Raw genomic sequence first — 26,206 nt, 5'->3', positions numbered from 1 at the left:
AAATGCTATTTTCACCATATAACATTTCATCGTGTTTTTGCCAGCAGTTGGCCTGTGAGAGCCTACATGTTCATTCCTGCAATGCCTTTCACGTAATCAAATGTCACCCTTGTGCACTGCAAATCATTTCATGATGGATTATTAATGCCAAGACCATGTGCTGAGACATGGAGAAACCATTATGCCAGCAGTAGCCCTCTTACTGAGGCATGGACGTCACTTCCAATGGTGCCAAGTAATTGAAAATATTTGAAGTGTAGTGTGGGACTGGGTTGCAGGATTAATCCCTCTAGTTTCATGAAAGCTGTATGAGATTATGCTCATTCATTCTTTAAAAGAGTGGCATTCAGACTGTGCTTTAGTTATCTGATTAATCAAAGGAAAGCAATCAAAAGGCTCTGATGCACACGAACCTCTGGTTTGAAGCGAAGAAACCTCCTACTGAAGTAAATAGAAAGCTGTGTCCAAGAAGGCTAATTAAAGAATCTTCAGTTAGGCTTGACACCACCACCCCCCAAAATACAGAGAGCCAAAGGGAAAGAAAGCAGCCATAATCCTTCCTGTCTTTAACCCACTCCTTCACACACTCCTATAGTAGAGGAAAAGAGAAGTGAAAATATGATTCATTTTTAATTTCTAAATAATGAATAAAATGACCTGTTGATACAAAATTATTTTTTAAGAAAGTTATATTGAAATTTATGGATACTTACAGTGTCTTTTATAAAACAAAACTGTCTTCTAATATTACAGGCATTAAGTAGGAATTCATGCATTTTGGATTATCTTTTATGCCATTTTCATCTAGGCAGTTAATCCTTCCCTAGCCACATATCATGACCATGAAAACTGGCAGTAATTCCCATTGGTTACAATACGAGCTACACATGGGCCATCAGACCCACCTCTGGCTCCCCTCTTGATAAACTCAGAAGGAAAGCTGCTCATTATTTCAGCAGCTGTTTTTGTTTCCAAATCCAAAAGGGGGACTTAATTGAGTGTTTTATCTTGTTTTAAATTTTGATTAAAAGGTATGTGATTCAAGTTCTATTTTCAAGCCAGTGACATGGTCTTCCATATAGTCTGCTACAGTGATTTGGATTAATGAATTTTATTCTTATTGGGAATAAAAAACAGAAATTCCTTTGGGTATAGTACTAGACTATGCAATTATTTATGTGCATGAGTTATGGTTGAACAAAGAATGTATCCCCTGGCTAAAACACTGATGTGCTAGCTCAATTTATTTGAAATGTAAGACATATTCATTGGGGCATCATATCTTTTTCACAAGCATTTTGTTGTTGTTAAAATTGCTTCACGATAATAAATGCAGGTGTTAAACACTGGGTTCAGGTACTTAAGCTATTTGTATAACGCCAGGCACCACACGAAACTGAGATACGTAGTATTTCCACAGGCAAGCCACTGACTGGTTGGCTTTTTGCTGGTGTTGGGTAACAGGACCACACGGCTGGGAGACACAGCGTGGAACACTCGCAGCAGATGAGGTCTTCCAAAGCCCCGTGTCTAAAGGGCCTTTCATTTTTGTGCCACTTAGTTTACAAACCAAAGCCTTTGCCTGCAAAGGTACCTAGAAAAACTGTTTTTTTGAACACAAATGCTGGCTAAAAGAAAGATGGGGTGCTTAATTTTGTTTTGTTTTAGTTACTTAACACTATAAGATCACTTCACCTATATTAACAGATATAAAACACCTATTTTATACTTTCATGTATTGAATTATTCTTCCCAAAATTTATGAAATAAAAATATATTTAAATCACAAGCTAAATTTATAAACTTAAGTTTTTCCCAGGTGACTTGACTTAATGGAATTGTAATGCCCCCTTTTTACCTATTATAAAATAAAGCCCAGTCTTCGCATTCCATGCCCCAAACAGGGAGTTAGTTTCTGCCATAGAATTCAGACTGTTGCCCCTCACTAATGCTGTTTGTTTGTTTGTTTGTCTGTTTGCTACTGCTGTTTCAATGCCTGGTGTTCCTATTTGGAATCAGCCGTGACCTCTTTTATCTCTGTCTCTAGAGTTGTATACTCAACTGAGATGCGTGGCATGCTATATGCAATGTAACGTAACTTCTAAAGGAGGTATTTCTTGGTAGAAATCTCCACAGGAAAGCATCCTGTTTTGTAACTAATGAGACCCAAATTTAGGAAGATTAGCTAAAACCCCTTTCCATCGGAAGTCATGCATCACCTGTTGATCAAACTGCAGTGCCTTGCCCATGAAACTGGGAGCACATGCTATTTCCCCGGCGCTTCAACCTGTGTCTTTCTTACCAAACAAAATGAATAAAGGTGCTTGGCCTCCAAACAGAAGAGCAGAGTGTAGTGAAAGAAACACTGGACAAAGGCCTCCAAGGTAAATAAAGGCTTGGGTCTTAGCCCACAGGAGTCTCCCAGCCCCGAGCTGATGAGCTTTAGGAAGATGCTCACTGTCTCAGGGTTGCTGAGTGAGGAGGAAAGGCTGACTCCATCCTTCCCCAACCCCCCTTCATCCCGCTCAAGTGCAATCAGAGCCAAGTCCCTTTACATCAAAGCAACTATAAAAATAAACCAAAACTTTGAGCCCTGATCAATTCATCTTGTCTTCACCTTACCTTGAAAAAAGAAAAGGAAGAAGAGAAAAAAGGGAAAAGAAAAAACCTCGAGGAGCAAAACACAACATGGTTTTGTAATAGTTACCAGGGACCTTGGTCTAGGTATGTGTGTAGAATAGCATTTGTGGCAGAGGTAAATGAGGAGGAGGCCAGGTGGTTTATATTATAAAAATAACATTCTGACCCACCATGTGCATGAAACGTTTCTTTCACTTGACAGGAACTGGTGAGTTTTCTCTGAAAATTGGACTCCCAGGCCATGCCCCTCCCCCATACCTAGCCAAGACCCCCATTCCCAGCACACACAGAGCTCCAAATTGTTCCCAACATCTTTGCCGCCAGCCTGACCTATGGAGAGAGACACGGTATTAACTTGGGTGACTGGGTTTCAACCATTGCCCTTTTTCACATCACCATCTGGAAGGGGAAAAAATGTTAATGTATCCGCAATTAGATAAATTGGAACACATGTAAATGTTCATGCTTAAACCAGGGCAGTCAAGGTCTTAAAGAACTGAAAGGGGGACAATTAGCAGCAGGGCCTGGTTTCGTGGCGTTCTTTGTGCTGATGGCTTGCTGTCAGGATGAAACTGAGGTGTTGGTGACACTGACCAGAGCTGGCAGGCCATACACACAAATTCTGCAAGTCAAGTCACTTGCTGAGATTTAGACTCCAAGTCACAAAGGCAAAATGTTCCCCACCACCTGAATGAAGACTTGACAGCCTAAAGGATTTGGGCAAGAATTCTCACAGAGTCGGTTTATTTGGTTTCGCCACCTGAGAAGTCCCAGCTCAGGAAATCCCACTGAGTGCCATGTGTTGTGGAGCTGGGAGAATGCTGCCTCAATAACAGCGACCTGTCCTTCAACCCGGGAAGGACATCTCGGCTTTGAGTGGCCATGCAGATACGACCTGTCACATCTGCTATTACTTTACTATTCTTACTCAAAAACCTCACTCCGTATAGACCATTTTCCAACTCCTTGGTGCCCTTGGTAGGTGCTGAGTAAACTGTGCCTAACCTGGTTTTATATGTCTTGAACCTGTAGACCTATTTTTTTTCTTGATGTCTTTAAAATACAAGTAAGGATAGTTCTAAGAAGTCTGCTGTATGGAGAAGTCTGTTTAAAATGGAGAGATGTTCTTATATCCATGTCTTTCCATGTGCTTTCCTAAAGAAAGCCCTAGAGTTGGGATGTATCTGCAGGAAAATCTTGGGGTCCAGAAACAGCCAGTCCACACGTGTATCTGACCTACTTTCTAACACAATGCATAGGGAAAAAATATTAATCAAATAAGGGCCACCAGGAGTGTAACTGTTCAGAGTAGAAATTGTGTCAGCCTGGCTATAAGGTTTTCCTATGAACAGTAACATACTTACCAATAAAGCATTTAAGTAAATACTTCAGTATTTACTTACTAAAGTAAAATAATTAACCATAAAACTAATTTCTTATTAGGCATTTCTATTTTTATGACATGTACATGACTACTGAAATTTTATTTCAATTAACTTAAGAACTCGTATACATACTAAAAAATTGACTAGCTACTATTCTATTTTGGGACAGGCTACTGGCCACCAAATTAATCTTGGTTGATTAATTTTTTTGTTTCCTAGTGTGACCCTTTGGAAAATTATCGTTGAAGAAATAAAAACTGCTGAGCGAAAGAAGAAAATTGAGACCTCCCTTAGTTAAATCAGCAATGTGTAGCTACTTCCTAAGGGCCCAGCTTTAGAACTGTCATAAAGGACTTTTTTTCCAGCTTAAACACTGCTTTTCTTGAGGAATTTCTTTGTGAGAAATTAGTATTTTTGATATTAGCAGAAGTGTATTTACCATTGTGATATGGTGATTTATAGTAAAAAAATTTTATACTTGTTCTTTATCCTGATTCTTGGCACAGAGCTCCTACCTAAATCCTTGGAATTTCCCAAGTGATAAGAGTGATAAAGATATCTTTTGATATTCATAACAAAACCCCTTTCTACCATACTTGAGTTTATGTCAGTAAGGTGACCTTTGGAAAGCTTCTAAAATGAGGATTGGTGGCTAGGGCAACCAACCATGTGACTAGATGGTATGAACTTTTGGCCCCACCCTCTGACCCCTTAGGAGAGAAAAGGGGCTGGTGATTGTCTTAATCACCAATGGTCAAGGATTTAATCATGCATGCCTACATCATGCCTCCATAAATATCCGGAATGGCAGGACTGGCAGAGCTTCTAGGCTGGTGTGTATCTGTAGTACTGGGAGGGTGGTGGGTCTACAGAGGGCGGGGAGTCTCTGCGCCCCTTCCCACCTTGTGAATCTCTTCCTCTGGAGGTACCTGTTTTAGTAAATCATTGGCCTAGTAAGTACATCGTTCTCAGTACTATGAGCCATTCCAGCAATGGCTGCAGGAATGGGTCAGGAGAGACTCCCATTTATAGCTGGTTGCTCAGAAACACAGGCAAAAACCTGGACATGCAATTGGTGTCTGAAATGGGGGCAGTGTTGCAGGACAAAGCCATTGATCAGTGGTAGTTGATGCTACCTACAGGCAGATCGTGTCAAAATGGTGTTGATTTATAGGATATCCAGTCAAAGAAGTGGGTTTTCCCCAACATTTGGTGACCATAGTATTAAAATGCAGTTTTTAATAGAGAAGAAAGCTTTTCTTTTCAACCATGAAGCCAATGAAGCCCCTGCATAGGCTCCTTCCAAATAAGTGTCAATTTTTTAATCTGTAATTTCATAACATTTTTAAAAGATTTTATTTATTTATTTTTAGAAAGGGGGGAGGGAGGGAGAAAGAGAGGAAGAGAAACATCAATGTGTGGTTTCTTCTCATGTGGCCTCCACTGGGGACCTGGCCTTCAACCCAGGCATGTGCCCTGACTGGGAATCGAACTGGCAATCCTTTGATTCACAGCCCACACTCAATCCACTGAGCTACACCAGCCAGGGCTCATACCATTTTTTTTAAACAAAGTCCCCCCAATATTGTAAACTTCAGATCCCACAAAACCTGGTTCTATCCCTGCCCAAAGTAGATGTGAGACACTCAATGAAGCTAGAGCAACATTCTTCTAAGAATACTCCTGGGTCTACCTGCCTCAAAATCACCTGTGAAGCTTGTTAAATGCAGGACCTCCCCCCTCCCACTATTTCACCTGAAAAGTCTCTGATTCAGTAGGTCAGACTGGGGCCTGGGAATGTGCATGTTTATCAACCGCCGCAGGTGATCATACTATGCACACTAAAGTTTTTGAACTATTGTTTCAGAATCTTGGCCTGGGCTTAGCAATAATCTTCATAGTGTGCCCTGTGGGCTCCCAGTAGCTTGTGGGTGATCTAACACTCAAAATAAAATACACACCAGAATGAGCATGAGCTGGTCTTGGGAGAATTTCTTATCAAGTGGATCTTGGGAAGTTTAATTTAAATAGCATTTGATTTTGAAGAGTTATCTTTTTTTTCTTTTTAGCAATCTTATTTGATAAAGTCCCTAATTCTCGTGACCTCACATTTAATCAAGGGGTCACTTCCAGACAGCACAAAAAACTTCCTACAGAAGATGACATTTGATCTTCTGGTCTAGACATAGCTGGCCTTTCTCTCTCCATTTGTCTTCTAAGTCTCGGTGGAGAAAAGCATCAAATGGGCATTAGGAGGAAAGAGGATATGACAATATTGTGAGCACATTCCCCTCCTCCTTGAGCACAGTTTCTTCTACATGAAGCTGAGTTCCGTGCCAGGTGGGAAGAGATGTTCTTGGAGTCTTACGTTTAAGGGACCCATGGAATATCAAAGTTGGAGTTTTAGCTAAAGTACTATATTGATTTTCAGAATTCTGTGAGGCTTTAGCCAAATTATATATCTTCTCTATTCCAAGGTGAATGACCATTTCTGTGGCAAGCAGAAAATAGTGTAGTGTTTAATAATGGTTAACTCTCAAGTCAGATAGACCTGGAGCTGAATCTTGTTTTGGTCACTTCTTAAGTTGTGTGACCTTGGCAAATGTAATCTCTGTTTCCTCAACTGCAAAATAAGGATCACAAGAAAGCCAGCCTCACTGTACTGCAGTAAAAACTAAATGTGACAATAAATATAAAGTGCTTAACTCAGTGGCCAGGATGACTATTACCGGGCTCTCCATCAAGGGTGAGCTGAGAAAAGTCCTATTTACCTGATCGGAGCAAAGCCTTTGTATTTGTTACCTATGGCTGGGTAACAAATTGCCTCAGAACCTAAATTCTCACCTGATTTCCAAGGCTCAGGAATCTGGAAGTAGCTTAGTTGGGTAGTTCGGCTCAGAGTGACCTGGAGTTGCAGTCAGCCGAGGGCTTGGTCAAGGCCGGAGGGTCGGTTTCCGATCTCCGTCCGGGGGCTCCTGGGGGAAGGCATTAGTGCTTTACCGCATGGGCCCTGCTGTAGGCCCCCCCCGCCCCCACCCCCGGCCCCAGGAACTGATCCAAGAGAGAAGGCAAGTGTGATCAAGACAGAAGCCACGGAGTCTTTTATAACCGAATATCAAAAGTGGCACACCATAACTTCTGCTGTGTTCTGCTGGTGACACTGATCAGCCCCGGTACCATGTGAGAGGGGCCGGCGCGGGGGTGTAGGGGTGTGGGTGCCGGCAGGCGGAGACCCCTGGGGCCTGCCCAGAAGCTGGCTGCCGCGGCCTTCACGTCGTTTTCCTGAACAATGCCACGGACACTCTTTTTTTTCTCTCTCATTTTTTGCTTTAATTTTAGATTAGAGTCAGGAGGCTTTGGAGTAATTATGGTGGTTTTTTATAATCTACCAGCAGTGAAAAGCATCTGAGCATCAAGATAAATGTCTGAGAGGAGCCTGCCAGCCGCATGAGAAGCATGTAGCTCCTAAGAACTCCATGTAGCCTAAGAACTCCACCACGGACTTGCCTAGAATCTGGACTAGTACATATTCCAGCTCTGCACTTCCACAAAGTGCAAAGGACAAAAATGGTTAGCAGATATGGCACTGTTTACAAATCTGTATTTATGATTGAGGTCTGGCTGAAAAACAGCAAGAATCAACCATACAGCCTGGGAAGTCTAATTCTCACAGGAAGTTGCTTTGAAATAACCCCGTACTTCACGCAGTCTCCAACTGATGTCTTTGACGACCAGTTTGGACACATCAATAAAATGTTCTGTCACTTATTATATTTTATTTTCTTGCAGCGTTTCCCACTGTTTGATGGTAACTCGAACAGTTCCTGTTCTCACAGCAGAAGCTACGCTCTGATTTAGATTTGCCAAGCATATTGCTTTTGGCTACATTTCCTTCCCGAGCACAGGTCCTCGTGGTTTGAGAGGTCCCATTAAAGATCCCTAAAGGAAAATATGCAGCCTTCACTAGCTTGGATTTGTAGCTCCAAAATTTAGGAGAAAGCAGCTGGTTAACATTATAAACATTTTGAAGTACTTGTCTTTCAGAAATGCAAAGAACAATAGTAAGAAAAGCCCTTTGATGGCCCAGAATTTATTTTATGTACTTATTAATTGGTACACTTTCTCCCCCACTTTAACCAAAGATTCTTTGCATTGCAACAATAAAGTAAGTAAAGACATGTGTCTGCTTTAAAATCTTGATATCAGTTAGGTCTCCACAGTCCATTTTCGAGCTTTCTGTTTCTTCAGCCGGGCAGTGCTTTGATCTCAGAAGCAGTGCCATTTGGTTAGAAGTGTATGTGGTGCCTTTGATCTAGTACTTAGCTGGTCTTATTTAAAATAGATAGCTTCTTTTATCTAAGTGGTGTTTACTAGGTCTCTCTCTATGAAAGGTGGTGCAAAATGCTATAATTTAGATAGAAAGTTACATAAAGTGTCTTAAGAGTACCCAGATCTGAATCTAATTCTGTAAATTCTAAAACCCCAGTAGGTTTGTTGTAGATTTTGTAAAGCAAATTCCTATTAAAATGAACTGCTCCTATAGATGGCAAGTAATAGTTGCAAAAATTTTGTTGGCTTTTTAATGAGGAAGTGATTCGCTAAAGAATAATAAATATATCCTACACTTAGGCAAAATGGTAATCTCAGAGTGTCTGAGCTTAATGTCCAATTATACACTGAAATTCACATGTTAATGTATTTTTTATATTACTGGGTTACGCATACTATACAGGGTATATTTAAAAGGGGCTTTTCAAAAACAATAAATCTATATCTTTAATTCTTGTTTTTAAGGATTGTTGAGCATTTTAGCAGGTGCATTAGTGACTTGTGTTTAAATTTCCTACATTTACTTGTTCATTCAATGAACCATGCTACAGGTGCAGAGACACAAAGATGACAGTCACAGACCCTGCCACCAGGCTGCTCACTGCCTGGAGTCGGGGGACAAAGTACTAGCAGACAGTTATGTGACAGTTTGGTGAATGCCTCTCTTGGACAGTGGTCATCCCAGCCGGCCTTGGGAGTGATCAGGAAAGGCTTTCTAAAGAGGTAGCACCCAAGCTTCAGTGAAATACTGCTGACTCAGGACTCAGTGGGCCATCATTTCCCAGCCAAGCCCATAATGCAGAGCCAACCCCTCTGCCCAGGCACCACCCTCCACACTTCACAGTTTAATGCAGGCACCTACACTTTTGGGGAGGTCTCAACCTTGAATAGCTGTGCTTGCTGCCAAAAGCTGCCCCAAAGCCTTCTTGCTGGTCACTCCACACTAACAAAAAAAAAGCCCCAAATTGCTTTTCACCTACATTTTAGATCTGTAGCTCAATTCTTTATTTCTTCTTTAGAAATTTCTTTGTGTTTTAAGTTAAAGTAGCTAGATTTTTTTGGCAGGAAAGTGACTATTTATCGTATTTTTTCCATTATCATTTATCTCCCATACCCTCTTCCACCTCCATCCACCCCCTACCTCTCCGCTGCAATCACTACATTACTGTCTGTGTCCATGAGTTCTTTCTTATTTTTTCTTTTTTGATTGATTGTTCTGTTTTATTAGGGTAGTGACACATTTCTTTTCCTTGGTTTCATGCTCCTACCATTTCATAAGTCTTGTCATTACTTTGCCTACATACTAATAGTGCGTGTGTACTTGCTAGCACTGATCCCGGGAGGCAGCACTCTGGAAGATACTCAAGGACAATGTAGGGCCCTTCCCAGGCCCGGAGGTAGGGACAGGGGCAGGAGAAAGCAATCCGTAGTCAAGTGCAACATCTTTGTAATAGTAGTCACAACTGTTCTAGGAAGGTCTTAGGGGGCAAATCAGTGGGACTGGGGCCTCAGCTCAGGAGACTCGTACTGGGTTTGTGGAGTTGGAAAGGAGAGGCTGGCCTCTGGATGACACAATACTGTGAGTTTGGAGTGTCCTGGTCAGTGCGAGATGGTCGGTGTTTGGCAGAGAAGGTAGAGGCAGCAGGTGCTGAAAGCAAACTCTAGGAGTTTGGCTTTTCTCCCACTGGTGCTACCACGTCCCTGAGGCTGCGAAACTGCAAAATGAAGTGGTACTTTGGTCCTTTCCCTGTTTTTTCACATCAGTCACCAAGCACTACTGACTCTGAGAATTATGCATTTTAGGTACCAGGAAGCTTCAAAATCAGAGAGGCTACTCTCCTCATTTATCCAGTGAGGAAATACACTCCAAATTCAGGCATCCCACATGTCACAGTCACTAAGTAGCAGAGCCAGGGATGCCTGGCCACCCTGTGGACCAGGACCTGGGCCTGGGCTTCTCTTCCTGGCCTTTCCCTCTAAGAGTCTTGGAGTAGGGTCTAGGACCCTGGACAGTTCACAGAAGCTGTGGGAGAGGGGCCACCATACCCTGGGGCGTTGCAACAGTAGTAAGCTCCAGGCACAGTGCTGTTCTCATAGGGCTTCATCTCTCTATCCAGACTTCCAGGGTCCACACCAGGCCAGAACTGGAATAGGAGTGGTAGCTGGTAAGTACAGAGACAGAGAGAACAGAAAAGAATCAGGATACAGCCCTGGCCAGCCTCAGTTCATTAGAGTGTCATCCCAATACACCAAGACTGAGGGTTTGAGCCCCAGTCAGGGCCATACAAGAATAAACCAATGAATGCATAAATAAGTAAATAACAAATCAATGTTTCTCTCCCTCCTCCTCCCTGCCTCTCTTTTTAAAATCAATAAAATTTTAGAATTTTTAAAAAAGAATCAGCATACTCATGTGAGCCACAGGAAAGCCAGGCTGGGAAGAAGGAGAGCAATATTACATTTAGGAGAAAGAAACGTTTTTATGAGTTACTAATCATATGCTGCCTATGGCTGCTAACTTCAGGAAGGCCAAAAGGAGCCTGTCCCATCCAAACTACATAGTCTGAAATCAAGGTGGAAAAGTGGTCCCCAAGAAAACCAGGGCATTGTTAGAAGGAGATGGAAGATAAGTGCTGGAAAAGCAAAAATAATAGATTTTGACAGCAGTCTCCTTGCTTAACCTGGAGGTAAAAAAAAAAAGTACAAGACTGGAATGTTCTCACAGAGTGTTAATACAGAGAGAGCATATTCTCACTGCTCTCTCTATATTAACTATTTGAGGCTATCCACAAACCTGTTATGGAGGGACTACTATTACTCCCATTTACAGAGGAGGAAACTGAGTCACAGAAAGACTAACTTGGCTCAAGGTCTTTCAGCTAGTAAGTGCTGAAGCTGGGATTTGAAGCCAAGCAGCCTGACTCTAGAACCTGTGAAAGTATTTTCCATTTCCCTTCTTTTTTTACATTTTTTTTCTCTGAAAAAAAAAGAAAAAGAAGGATTTGGGGAAGGCCCTGATAATGAATGTAATCACCTGGCACCCAATAGCCATTATTACTTTTGTGATTATTTACCAGAAGAGTATGTAAAGCCTCTGACGCATAGTAGCCATTCAATGACTATGAAATAGGACAAAAAAGCATTTGAAGCCCAACCAACAGATTTACATGGAATCTAGGGCTGAAAGAAAATTTGTATGATCTTCGGAGCATTGGCAATATGTATGAAAGAATAGGAACAGACAGCAAATGTATGCATAGAAATGTCTAGAGACCCATTGAGGTAGGAACAACATGGTGAATGCTAAATCTTTCAATGAACCCTATTGTCCTTCCCTTCTCAAGTGCTGCTTAAGTAGAGCTGAAGCCAGACGGGATGCAGCTAAAGTGGCCCTAATCAACTCCCTCTTCAACGAGCTGCCTTCTCGAAGGATCACCAAGGAATTCATCATGGAGAGTGTGCAGGAAGCAGTCGCCTCCACTAGCGTGAGTACCACCAGGGGAGGGAGGAGTGGGCTGCAGCTGGAATCCTGAGGCATTTGAATCGTGCGCGATGCTGCAGTGAGCGCATTCTTTAAGAATTGTGCAGACTTAATTTTTTACCCATGAAATCATTAATTTGCAGCATCTTTCCAAAAAGAACACTTGATTGGAAAGCACAAAATTGGAGTTGGCTCCCTATTTTTCATCTCAGTGATATTCTTTAACTTCCCTGGATCACAATTAATCAAGCTTTCAATCAAGGTAGATAACGTGATCCGCCTTGATTTATTTATTTGAATGTTTACCGTTTGAGGAGCATCGATTTGTTTTAGGGCCTGAGACCACGTGCATTTCCACGCTGCTTTAATCTAAAGGCAAATTAACTAGCTCATTTCCCCCTAAATTTAACTAATCTTACAAATTATCTGAAGTGCTTATTAAAAGTGCAGCCACCGTGGACTGCTGCAGCCTATATTTTTATGGAATTGCTGACCACTTAGATATGGGAAAGCTGGGTGCCCCAGATTTGTTAACTACTAGAGTTATCATGCCTAATCAATTACTTCTTTCAGAGGGCTTTGAAAATTTTTGTAATGGACATAACTAAATGTAAAATGCTTTAAGAGCAAAAAACTTTGTCTTAGAAATTTAAATAGCATGTTTTCTCAACAATCCAGAAGTGCGTGATTTGCCCGTAATTATTTGGAGTCCTGATCCTTGTTACCTCCACTCTCTAAACCACAATTCCTTGTGGAAGGCTTGGATCCCTGCCGTGGCAGGCATCTCTTCCTGGACCACCTCCAAGGGCCAGAACAGGGCATTACCAAAGGGATCAGTGGACTCCTGGTTTATCTTTTGCATAGATGAACTGCACCTAAGATTTTCATTACCTGATTCCCTTAGTCTGATTGTAAAGGCTTGGTTATTCTGGAGAAGCTATTGATACTGAGGGAGACTTTATCACTCTAGCAGTTATCCCCTCATAAATGCTCTTATCACACAGAGGAAGATAAGGAAAGGGGCAGAATGGTTGGCCTGGCTGGGAGACTTCACGAGCTCTGTTCTATATCTCCTCTGGGGATGAAAGGAAGCCTTTGTTCTGCTACCCTGTAAATTTCAAGTGCCTTTGAGGAAGAGAACTTAGGAAAATGATGCCTGATTTCTGTGTGTGGAATTTACTCAGGAGCAGGGAGGGGCCATCAGTGTAAAGGTAATTTATCATTTTTTCATGGAAATTTCTAAGGAAGAGAATATATAAGGTTTGCAGACTCCTGGGTGGATTTCCTCTGGGATATTTAAAGAGCCAACATAAATATTTCAGCAGCAGTTTGTTAATGTTATTGCATTCAAAAGCTATAAATCTGCTGCTATCTGATGCTGGCAGTCACATGTTCAGTCTCACAAAGCCACTGCCCACCTTCCCCACCTTCCCAAGAATCTAAGAACCTGGGATATTGAAGGGCGGGCCCAGAACTGATGTTAGCTTTTTTATTGCCACTCCCTCTAACTAAACTGAAGGAGAATTTCATTTCTACTCATCACCCACCCACCTTGTTCACTAAAGAGTAAATGATCTAGAAGTGAAAATGTAAACCAAGACCCATGTCTCTAGGCCGTACACCAGCATATTATAAAAGTTCCCATTAAGAATTATGGCAGTAAAATATGAATGGTCCACAGAACTGGAGAACTCTTTCCTTGTCAGTTATATAATCTTGCCTGGCTATCCTCAGAATCAGAGCAAGATCATCATTTCAGGAGTTTAATAACACATGAAGGCAATGCTCAGAGGACAGCCACTTTGACATTAACACCACCATCAACAAAAAACCCTGTGTAAGCCTGGCTCATGTAGTTCAGTGGGTTGAGTGCAGGCTGTGAACCAAAGGGTCACCAGTTCATTTCCCAGTCAGGCCTGGGTTGCGGGCCAGGTCCCCAGTGGAGGCCACGTGAGAGGCAACCACACATTGATGTTTCCTTCCCTCTCTTTCTCCCTTCCCTTTTCTCTAAAAATAAATAAAACCTTGGGAAAAAAAAAACAACTCTGTGCCAGGATTCAGGAATTTCTACTTTGGGACAATTATTCTTTTAGTGAATAGACATAATCAGTTAACATTCTGATGAAAAGCCAGATTCAATTTGATTACAAAATCCTCTTTCTCCCAACTCATGGTGAGATACAGGATTTTATCCCAAATCAGCTGGAGACTTGGAGGTAGAGTGCACACCAGGAGAGTCAGGATAACACTAGGAGGGTCCCTGTGGGGCCACAGCTGCCGTTCGTGATCACCCAAAGAAGAGGAGGGAATCCATAACAGTTCCCTTTTCTGCTCCCTCCAAGGGCACCCTGGACGACGCGGACGACCCCAGCACCAGCATTGGAGCCTACCACTACATGTTGGAGTCAAACATGGGGAAGACCATGCTAGAATTTCAGGTGCCCAACTTCTTGCCGCTTGTTCATTTTGCTGCCCAATCTAAAAGCCTGGGAGAATGCCACTCTCATCACTAACACCTCCTTTTCCCCTTTCTCCAGAAAAAGATCAACTTTTTCTGTTTGCTTCAGACATTTTAATGTAACCTCTACAGTAGCTCCATCTTTGCCAGGCCTCGTGGGATAAAATAAACATGCGAACAAGGTGCCAGTTTGCTTTCTTAAAGGGAAGTAAAAGACCCAAGTCTAAGAAGTAAGCAGGGATCACCACTGACTTAGGACTCTAACATTTTGCTTGCTTTTCAGTACAAAGTTCCCTTTTAAACCAAGTCAGGCAGTGCAGGTTGACTGTGTTTGGAGTGTTGGTTGTGACTATTTGGTTCTTAATTTTCGGAAGTCATAGGTGAAGTTTCCCACAATGTATATTAAACAGGGCTCCCCTTAGTTCTGGTATTTCTATTAAATACAATCTGCCACTTCCTATCATTAATGAAATAAAAAGATTTAGCAAGCTATAACCCTTTTTTGTCCATTCAGACAAGCGATAACAGAGCTGATGAACCACGTTATCCATTATTTCCAAATTAATTAATCATATCAATAACAACAATAATAAGAACAACAATAGCTGATACTTATTGGATGCTTACTTTGGCACTATGCTAAACATTTCACAAATACTGTCAGAACTTAACCTTCAAAATAAACATATACATATTATCCCCATGTCTTTCCTGAAAGAAGTGGGCCTATGGCTTAGCAAATGGCAGAGCCAAGTTCAGACCCAGGCAATCTGGTTTCTGAGCTCACACCCTCGGCTGTTGTTCCGTACTGGGCTGGGCAGACGAAAATTCAGTTGTAAGGAAGCATAAAATGTTTGTCCCCTAAAAAACTGAACTTAAATGCAGTTGAACATACCCCCAGTATTTCTATCTTTTTAGGTTAGGTTCTAAGAAGCAATTAGAAATATAGCGTTTTACAGACAAAAAAAAATGTTTATCATGAAATAATTTACAATGTTGTTATAGCTGAGCCCTGAGGCCACAAACTTTCAAATATTTTCTTCAGTACCTTTCAAATGGTTTTCCTGCCTACAGTGGCATAGTCACTTCTCAGGTGAATATGTCCTCCCCGCCCATTTCTCCCAATAATGTATTTCCCCATCAGTACCTTGTTTGAACAAAGCAATAGCCTTTCTTCACCTTGTCCTATGGAGATGTCGGTCATCCAGTTAGTTTTTTTGCTTGTTAGTTTTGGTTTGTTTTGGTTTTTTTTGCTTTTTAAGTGGCCATGGTCTCATGGACCTTTGATGTTGCTTTTCTTGGTTTGGAAGAGAGCAGGTGCCCTTAAAGCCTGCCCTCTGGAGCAGACCTGGGCAGGCATCAGCGCAGTGGGCCCGAGCCCAGGCTTCGGAGGGGGCTGGTCCCTTTCAGCCTGGCTCTGCTCCTCAATTCTAAATCTGTTTCCTCATGTGCATATAAATCAGGGAGAATAACAGTAGTGGAATTACCTCACAGTACCACTGTACGGATTGAAGGGGACAATACAGAACGGGTCCAGGATAGCTCCTGGCATAGCCATGTCATACATGCTCAGTGAAGGTTAACAGCCATCGTTAGATATGTTTCTAAAGAAGGACTGCTTTACTTAAAGTGCCTGTGGTTGCAGATGGACTCCCTTGAGAATTTTGTGTGACCTAAAGGTTTCAGATGAAGCAGGGCAGGTCCCCTACACTACACATTTTAGGCTCCTTGCTGCAGAATTAAAAGGTAGAACTGTGCAGGGCCCTTCCCCATGTCCTCTCATAGCAATCTAAGGTCAAACAGATAAAACAAGTAGAGGATCATAACACAAGAGAAAGAACACAGAGTTTTAGAAATAACACAGACCTGTGTGTGAGGCGCACGCTACCACTGGCCACCTGGGAACTTAACTATTCCAAGATTCAGTTTTTCCACATATGAAATAAGAATCATAATGCCCCTTATGTAGGATTTTTGCGGGACTTACATATTATGACACCTACAAAGCATCTAGCATAAGTGATTTCCTCAAAGAAGAACCTCATTTTTAAAAATTTCTCCTCCCCTCTCAATCTCGACCAAAAATATTGTATTTATGTTATTATAAAATGGATGGTGCTTGCCCCAGTACATAGTAGTTTGTACATGATTTAGTACTGATTTTTCATAAAATTGAGAACCATTATTTTCATTTCAAATGAACAGTTATTGATCCCATATTAAATGGTACAAGGTTAGGAAATGCCTGCCTGTGGACAATTCTCTCCACTATGTTTATCCTCAACTGGGCACATCCTATGATCACTAGTCTTCTGAATTATTCAAACTCCTGTGGTAGGTCTGTGCAGAAGCTCCTAATCTTTTTAGGAAGTTGTGGTTAGTAGAATAAAGATCACAGCCAATGGAGAACCTGCTTCATTTTAACAAGCTCTGAGATGAACTTGTTGCTTTCCCTGCGGGGGGCTGGGCTTGTCTGGTGCTCTAGTTGTGGGCTCTTTCAAATAATCACCAGTGGCACTTACTGTGGCCTCCTCGGCGGCTCCTTCCACAAAGCTGGGGGTGTTTGATTCCACATCAGTAGACAATTCCAAAGCCTGTGTCTTCTCCAAATAAACATCGGTGGTCAACTCTGTATCACCCGTAAGGTCTAGGGCAGTGGGCAACTCCGGGTCAGTGGTTGGCGTTAGTTCAGCCTGTAACTCTGAGTTACTGGAAATGTCTGCAACTGAGTCAGCAGCGGTGTGTGGGGGAGCGTCGAGGGGGAGTCACAGACAGGAAGCACCAGGTGCTGAGGATGAAGGCCTTCTGGATCCTGGTGTGGGCCGGGAGCTGGGGGCGGGGCAGAAGGCTGGAGTAGGCCAGGGGGCAGGTGATAGGTCTCAGTGCCGAGAATGATTAAAAAAAAAAAAAAAAAATACAGCTGGGTTAGTCTGCCAAAGATGGGGAAGGCAAGATTTAAAAATTTTTTTTAAATTTCATCTTAAGTACTGTTATAGGCTGTACTGACCCACCTTTTAATAATACTTTAATTGCCTTGGTAGAGGTTGTGTGTTTTTTTGTGTGGTCTACGTAGTAAGGTATTTAAATATATGAAACAATAATTTCAGCCACGCTGCAGAAATGCTTCATAAGTTCTCCCACAGGAGGTCGGGGGCGGGATGTGGTACAGACATAGGAAGAGGAAGATTTGAGGACAGGAAAGATCCAAAATCCTTTCCCCCAGCAGGGATGCTGGGAACCCAGGAAAAAGGCCTTGCAGCACATCCCTTTTCTTTCTGCCAGTTCTAGGTTGACTGTGGGGCCTGCACACTCCTTGGTGGCCCAAGTTCAATGCGCCAGCTTGTTTCTGCACATAATGGGACTTGACCACAGACCTGGGCTCTTTGCAGCCGACACAGCAGTTCAGTACCCCTGGTGGGTAATAGATGTGTGTTTGTATCTATAGATGACTATACCATATAAAAACAAGGCTGGTGTCTGCTGACTGCCCACAGGCTTTCCAGGGGGGCTGTCAAGGAGGCAGCGATCAGAGGAAACGTGATAGGCTTCTGCTTACCTTCACTTCGTGGGAGGGAAGCCAGGATGCCTGTTTGGAGGTAGAACTGCCTGATGTCTGGGGGGAGGGATGGTGACAGCACTAGCCACTGGGTCTTGTCAAGGTCAGATTCAAGGCAGACTTTGACTGAAGCTGGTTAATATATTTATTCTGTAGCCTAATGCAATCCAAGGATGAGTTGTTTATTTACATCTCTGCTAAATTCTCCAGGTTGCCTTTTAAAACCCCATCTCATAAACAAATTTCCTTTTAAATCCACTCTCTTGGGTGGGGAGAGGGTGCCCACCTGTTTTTCAAGCTCTCCATTCACAGTGTTTGTTTTTCTTATTTCTGATGAATCGCAGAACCAAGCCAGTCTCCCAGACATAATTCCAGAAAGAGGCAGTGTGCATTTTCTCTCCACAAAGCAGCTGAGAGGCCAAAGTGTGTTTCTTCTAGGAGAAGTTACCAGGAAGCACTGTGAGGACAGAGCCCAGTTGTACTTGGTTTAAAATGAATGAGTGACAAAATGAAGTGGGAAAGCTGTGGAATGAAAGCTACAATTGCAATTTTCCCTGAGGAGAAAGAAAACACAGGGCTTGATTCTCCATTTGATGTTAAATTTACTTTGCTGATCAGGAGTAGCTATGCAATTTGTGGGGCCCACTGCAAAATAAAAATGCAGGGCCTTTTGTTCAAAAATTACCAAGAATTTCAAGACAGTGCAGCATCGAACCAAGCTCAAGGTCCTGTGTGTGTGCCCAGGTCACAAGTTCATGAAGCTGTGGCCTTGTCCTTGAGACAGACCCCTGAGAAGGGCAAGAAGAGACAAGCACAAAATGTAAAGGAGCGTCAAAAGTCTCAGTAATTAATACAAGTAATATTATAATGCATTATTGTAAAAAGTCAAAATTAACATGAAAATTCACAACCAACAAAATATCAAAAGTTTAAATAATGACAGAATTTTAAATAAAAGACCCTGAAATTGCATGACTCACCTGAAATCTTGTTTTACTCACCACACCCTAGTCCTGACCCAACCGTTGGCCATTTCTTATTTATCTGTCAGGGTACCCAGACATAACAAGCAACACAGCACAAAAACTTCTGCAATGAGGACAGATAGCTCATTGGACAGACTTCCTTTAAAGAGACACAACTTCAGCTCTGGCTGGTGTGGATCAGTGGATTGAGTGCCAGCCTATGAATCAAAACATCACCAGTTCAATTTCCAGCCAGGGCACATGCCTGGGCTGTGGGCCAGGACCCCAGTTGGGGTACATGTGAGAGGCAACCGATCAAAGTATGGCACACTTTGATATTTCTCCCCCTCTCTCCCTCCCTTCCCCTCTCTCTAAAAATAAATAAATAAAGTCTTCTAAAAAGTAAATAAAGAGACAGGACTTCAATAGATAGGAAACAAGATTAGAAGACCAGGCAGCAAGGAATGATGGTGAAACCAGGAGGTGAATCCTTGCAGGAGTCCACAGCAGCCCTGTCCTCACTAGTCTGCAGTGATGCAAGGATTTCTGATGGAAGGAATCAACGGGAGCCACACAGACAATTCCTGGGGCTCCGTTAGCTTCACGAAGATCTGAAGCTGGTGAATTTGGTCTTCGGAGGGGAAATAAAGAAGTGGACCAGAAAGAATGTAGAACTATTTCAATATACTTTACATAATGGTAGTGAGATTAATATCTCTACAGAGGAGGGGAAGAATTAGATGGGAACATAATGAAAGGAGGCAGAAAGAAGGTCATCTTCCCTGGAGGATTTTAGAAATAAGAGCAACACTGCTGAAAAGCCATTTGTGTTACTTACAGAGGAAAAAAATGTTTGGTGATGCAATAGAAGTTTACACAAATCAGAGTGGGTGGGTGAGGAGGATGACCATCCTCCCGCCGGCAAGTGGAAGGGAGCCAGCATGACAGGGGCAGCTTCCCTGGGCACTGGACCCAGGACCCTGGGCAGACAGCGGAGTCTCTGTTTGGGGCAGAAGTAATTCAGCTGGTTTCCATGTCATCTTTTAATTAACGGAAGCAGATGGTTTTGTGTTTACTGAGGTCTCTGTGGGTTCCTGGGGGTGCTTACTGTTTAGTAGAACATAGACAAAAATCCGAAACTGGATCCCAAACTGAAAAGAAGAAAAATATTACACTCTAATAGCAATTTTCAACACAAGAATAGCGCTAATTGCTCTCCTGATTATCTTACAGCTTTAAAATTTACCTAGTAATTCTAAGATGTCTGAAATCTCAGAATGACTGTGTCTCTTGATTTTCATAATGAAAACTTTTTCATGATGAGGCAAAAAGAGTAAAAGTCAGCTTCTTCAAATAGTAGGACATCTGTCTAAATGTAAGGTTTTCATAACTAGTTTCATTACCAGGAAGTTCCTTAATTGTATTGTTATTTTCTGATAATTATATGGTTGTGGTTTGTGGTATTAATGCACAATAAATGTCTCTCTGACCAAATAGAGAAGAAAAAACAAAATATGCAAATAACTTCAATGAAAGGTGGCTAGTTCTAATCACATTAGGAAAATAAAACCTTCGATATGTCTATACACTTTAGCTCGCCCTTGACATCACGCAGGGAGGGCACGGTGCTGATAGAAAGACTGTCCACTGGGCTAGGTACCAGCCATGAGAAACATATTTATGGGTGTATTTAATGGCAATTCAACCTTACTATCCATATTTTAAGGAATTTTCTTGACTGAATTTATAAATTTAGGAGTATTTTATAGTGTTTAGAGTCTGTCCATTATATGTTTTATATATATATCTATCTATACATAGATAGATATAGATATAAATTTAGTATGAAATTTGGAAGACACTTCTTTGTCCTCTGATAGCTTCTTAAATTGAGCTGGACTCTACCTACTGGCACTTTTGAAAGACACATTCCTTTCCCACTTCCTCAGCACATTCACTCATTCCTTCATGCAGTGATTTTCTTTATAAGCCATCTTTTTGGCTTAATTTTTTAATTTAAATTTTTTCTTAATATGTAATATTGTCACATGATTCAAAATTCCAGAGGTATAAGACTGTCAGAGGAAGTTCTCCCCCGATCCCCACCTACCCCAGGCAGTCCTTTTCTCTCCCAAAATGGGTGACTAACTTCTTACCCAATCTTTTTCTTTCTTGTCAGAACTCTCTGGGCATTTAAAATGTTTATAGAGACCTACTCTGTTTTTATCAACTACCAGCACACATTATACAGGTTGGGCATTTGGCTTTTATTTTATTTTAACAACACATCACAGAGATTCTTTATATTAAAACTTGGAGATCCTTCTTTTTTTGTCACTATGAAAACTGTATTGTGTCATAGCCAATACTTTTTATTAAATTGTTTTAATTGTTATTCTATCACAGTTGTCCCAGTTTTCTCCTTCTGCCCTCCTCTGCCCAGCCCAGCCCCCGCCCCAGTCAATCCCCACACTGTTGTCCACATCCGTGGGTCATTCATTCATGTCCTTTGGCTAGTCCATCCCCTTCTTTCCACCATTATCCCCATCTTATCCTTGCTTTATGACTGCCATGTATTCTGTAGTATGAATGAATTGTAGGGGAGGAAAAATAACTTTCTGTCCACACTTCTGAGTTCTTATCTAAGACCCCTGTAATAAAAGACAGATGAACAAGAGTAAAACACTAAGTTTATTGACATGAATACTTCATGTATACATGAGAGATACCTGGGGAAAAAAGAAAAAAACGAGTACGACCTTCAGGGGTAGCTTAGAATTCAGGATTAAATACCATCTTAATAAGGCAAGGGGAGACAGGATGCAGGCCTTTTAGGAGAGAGGAAATGGTTTTTCGGGAAAACAAAGGGTCCCTTGGAAGAATAGATGGCTAATATAATTATGATGTGCCTTGGTGTGTTTCTTCTTGGGTCCAACTTCTTTGGGACTCTCTGAGCTTCCTGGATTTCCTGGAAGTCTATGATGAGAGAATCCTAGAAGCAGCAAGAGCTAAGGGGACAGTCACCTACGAAGGAGTGCCCATCAGACTGTCAGCGGATTTCTCAAAAGAGACCTTACAGGCAAGAAGGGGCTGGAAAGAAGTGTTCCAAGTCATGAAATCCAAAGACCTACAACCAAGATTGCTCTATCCAGCAAAGTTTTCATTTATAATGGAAGGACAGATAAAGTGCTTCTCAGATAAGATCAAATTCAAGGAGTTCATCATCACCAAGCCTTTATTATATGAAATGTTAAAGGGACTTATCTAAGACAAAGAAGATAAAAAATATGAACAGTGAAAGGACAGCAAACTCACAGTTATTAACAATCACATCTAAAAAAAAGCAAGCTAAAAGGACAGCTAGATCAGGAGCAGAACCATAGAAATGAAGATCTCATGGAGGGTTAGCAACAGGGGAGTGGGAGAAGAAGGGGGGAGAAGGTACAGAAATAAATAGCATAGACGGTAGGTAGAAAATAGATAGGGGGAGGGCAGGAATAGTATGGGAAATATAGAATCTAAAGAACTTGAGACATGTGGTCATAAACTAAAGGGGGGGAATGGTAGGGGTGGGGAGATGCAGGGTGGAGGGGAATGAAGGGGGGAATAGAACAACTGTAATGGCATAATCAATAAAATAAAAATTTTTAAAAAAGAAAAAGAATAGACGGGAGGCTTGATGGTTCGTCACAGCTGACTTCCAATACCCTCTCCTGTGATAAGAGGAAGTCACCCCTGGCTGGTGACACTCCTCTGGACAGATTGTGACAATCAGCGCCTTTTGGAGGATCTCTCTTTAGACAGATAAGAGGAGTTCAGAGAAAGCCCCTCCTTGCATTTGCTGGTCTTCAGGTGCCTTCTGCTAAAAATAATCAATACACCAAAGTGTCATATTTTGGGGTGGCATATTCTGCCACCCTTCAATATCATACTTTATTTAACCATCCCTTTAAAAATGAACATTTAAAATGCTTTCCATCTCAGGCAACTTCAAAAATGATGCAGTGAGTAACCTTGCCTACACATTATTCTCAGATGCACTGGTTTATTTAGATAACTTCAGAATACAGCAATGTAACTTTTTTTACACTGCTTAAAATTGAAAGATATTAATTATTTAGTCATTTTATTATGCAAATATGGATGTAGCAGGGGAGGGAAGGAAGAATGCTACAGAAGTTGGGACTTCAGTGTTTGGTAATCTCAAAGTGTTCTGACGATGTTGTGTGTTCTACTTCCCTGATAGAGTTGGGGACCACGGTTATGCCTTGCTCAGCTGTCACTGAGGCATTTTTTTTCACATTTCTGTTTTGAGACTAATGACAGATGTTTGCATGTTGTAGGAGCTGATGACCATTTTCCAACTATTACACTGGAACGGAAGCCTGAAAGCCCTGCGTGAAACAAAGTGTTCCCGACAGGTGAGATTTCACAGTCCGGAGTGGGTTTGTGTCATGCGAACATGGCAGATGGCTAGTAAGTAATCTTCCTAAGAGATTTTCTTCATTTGGATTTTTCTCTGTTTAAATTTGGTACTTTATTTATTAAGAACAGAGAACAAAACAAAAAGAATATGTATGTGTATTACATATATATATATTCCAAAGTTTGAATCAGGAACTATCCAAATATGCATACTAAGAACTTTCATTGGGCATAGGACTGATTTAAATACATGTACTGAATGCAAGGATGAAGGGATCATTAAGACAGACTTCATTTCTAAGGCAAACGCAGAATATGCTCTATTTACCTGTTCTGCCCTCGTAGAAAGCGTGTCCTCCACTCTGCAATGCAGAAGGAAACTCAAGAGCACGCTACTTGGGAAGCCCCTCAGGGAGGAGAGGTTAAGCTGATTGCAGCAGGAGGAGTTTTCTCACCACCACCAAAGTCCCCAACATGAAACAGAAATAATTATAAAAGTGGGCAAACTGACATTTAATCACCTCAGTTTTCTTGGCTTTGGAGGTTTCTTTTTTATTTTTCAGAGGGGGGGGTCTCACTATTTCTTTGCTACCTGAAAAGGACCCTTCCCCCTTTTTTAATGGCAAAGGGAAACCCTCTCCTGTGTATTTGATGGTTTTTACCTACTATCCTCAAAGATTTACCCTCCTTTATCCACCATTATACTTTGAAGGATGGTAGTTTATTTTCAAGAATTCGCCAACAGGAATTTGTATGAGGAACAAAGCCCCTAGTCAGCAAGATGAGGTGGATGTAAGAGTTTCCATGCACTCCAGCCCCAGGAGTTTTTAGTTGTTCTTTGCGTAGAAAGTCTGGCTTTCAAAATGTCAAAGATGGAAAAGAAATGAGTAGCTGACAATGGCTTTGGTTATTTTTTCTTTTCCTTTGATTTTACAAAAGGCCTTTGAAATATGCAGGGTTGGTTATAAACACTTTTCCATGATTGTTTTTAATTTGTTAAGGTCATAAATAAATACCATATGTTCTTGAAAATAAAAATAAGCAGTGCATCCACTCTTCTTAAAGTGTCTCCATCAAACCTACACGTGACGTTACAATGTATTGGCAAATTTTTCACATGAGAATGGACAGGTAGTGACTGATTTTTAATTGTTTACAGAAGTAAGAGACCATGTACATGAAGGTACCAATATGATATCAATAATGATAATGCCTACATGCCATAATACTTTTTAAAGTTATTTCTGCAGTTTCTGTGAGTGATTTGGACTGTCATCTTCCTTATGCTAACAATACATTTTCTAGTGAGGTCGGGCCTCTATTTTGTGAACTTTATTGAGTCTTCCTTGTGTAGTGTTTTAACTCAACCTGGAGTGATTTTGCTTTGCTGTAGCAGCTAGTCCTTCATTTTCTTTAAGAAGTATGTCATGGGATTTGGCTTCAGTGTGTGTAAAGATCAGAGAGGCTTCATCGTTGGTAAAACCCTCATGGTGTGTGTGTGGGGGGGGGAGGCAGAGGAAAAGAAGCATCAAAAAGCCATGAACACAGGTGCCTTTGTTGCTTTTGACTGACACTCTGGACTTTGTTTCTTGGCTCCCAGGAAGTCATCTCCTACTATTCCCAGTATTCCCTGGATGAAAAGATGCGCAGCCACATGGCCCTGGACTGGATCATGAAGGAGCAGGAGTCCCCAGGAATCCTCTCTCAAGAGCTACGAATGGCCCTGAGGGAGTTGGAGGAAGCCAGGAAAGCAGGACAAGAACTACGGTTTTACAAGGAAAAGAAAGAAATCCTGAGTTTAGCCCTGACTCAGATCTACAGCGATCCTGACACTTCCTCACCCAGTGATGACAAGCTGAGCCTCACAGCCCTTTGTGGCTATCACTAGCCAGGCCAGGTTCCAACTCCTCCAAAGGCTGGCAGAGCCAACACTAACATTAGGAAGCTCATGGAGGGAGATTATGAGAGGCTTTAGCAGCTACAGCTAGTACCTGAAGGCGGTACTAATTCTCCCCACCCATTTCATTCACAGCCTCTGGCAGCAGTAAGACCCTCATAGGACCCAACCTCCCACTCAATTCAGTTTATTTTTCATTATGCTCCCAATAGTTCTACCTCAGAATGAAAGGATGGAGACGGGATGGCTTGAAAAATATTTTCCAGGTTTGGCTCCAACCTAAGGCCCAATTGACATGTGACCTCTAGATTATATATGTTGTTTCAAAGAACGGACCAGGGTAGCATCCTCCAAAAGAACAGCAGCTGGGACTGGGGAAAATAGCATGATAGCCATTTTTGTTAAATAAAAAACATGGATTGGAGTTAAATAAAAACATGGATTGTTTGCTAAGGATTCAAAGGTCAGAGTTTCTTCCTAAGCTTTGTAAGCTAAGAGAGCTTACTCTCTACTAGCTGTAAACCAAATCTAAAGTGAGAATTTTATCTGGGCATCCTACTATCGAAGATCTTGAAGTAATAGCATGAAAATACTAAAAAAAATCAATGTGGCTTAAAATGCTATTTGATAATAATTTTTTAAGTCCACACCCTTCCATATCACCTACAATAGAACCATTAAAAAGAATCTCCTAATAGAACGAGTGTCTAATTTTTATGAGTCTTGCAATCAGTTGTGTCCACTTATAATTTGCAATAAATAACTTGAATTGATTTGTTTTTATGTTTGCCACCACAGTCATATATCTATCATGGAGAAGGTTATTGGTATTTTAAAGATCGAAACATTTTGAAAAATTATTAGCATTTAACAATGTTGCATTTAATTAATTTCTCATGCATTACAGAGAAGGAATCTTCAGCTGCCTTCACTGTTGTTCGAGAGCATAAGCCACCAGTAGCTCAAAGCTATTGCCATTTTTAAGTTTAAATTGCTGAAATCTTCTTTAAAGAAAGTAAGACATTGCCATCTCTCTTTGAAAAGGGCTTGGGTCCAGTGACTGATTAGAA

The 26,206-nt window shown here is 41.5% G+C and overlaps 1 protein-coding gene across 1 annotated transcript in view; it reads left to right on the top strand.

Moving 5' to 3' along the window:
- LIX1 (limb and CNS expressed 1) overlaps window positions 1-25,127 on the top strand; it is a 47,151-nt gene extending 22,024 nt beyond the window's left edge. The window contains exons 3-6 of the mRNA XM_037153856.2: window positions 11,699-11,839; window positions 14,178-14,273; window positions 23,158-23,235; window positions 24,840-25,127. Coding sequence (XP_037009751.1) covers window positions 11,699-11,839; window positions 14,178-14,273; window positions 23,158-23,235; window positions 24,840-25,127 — 603 coding nt within the window. The remainder of the gene's footprint in view (window positions 1-11,698; window positions 11,840-14,177; window positions 14,274-23,157; window positions 23,236-24,839) is intronic.
- Window positions 25,128-26,206: the final 1,079 nt, after the last annotated feature.

Source organism: Artibeus jamaicensis, unplaced genomic scaffold, assembly GCF_021234435.1.
Source record: "Artibeus jamaicensis isolate MK-2021 breed Jamaican fruit bat unplaced genomic scaffold, CSHL_Jam_final contig_3214, whole genome shotgun sequence".
Lineage (NCBI taxonomy): Eukaryota > Metazoa > Chordata > Mammalia > Chiroptera > Phyllostomidae > Artibeus > Artibeus jamaicensis.
Note: the sequence above shows the minus strand (reverse complement) of the source record. Positions and strands in the feature narration are given on the sequence as shown.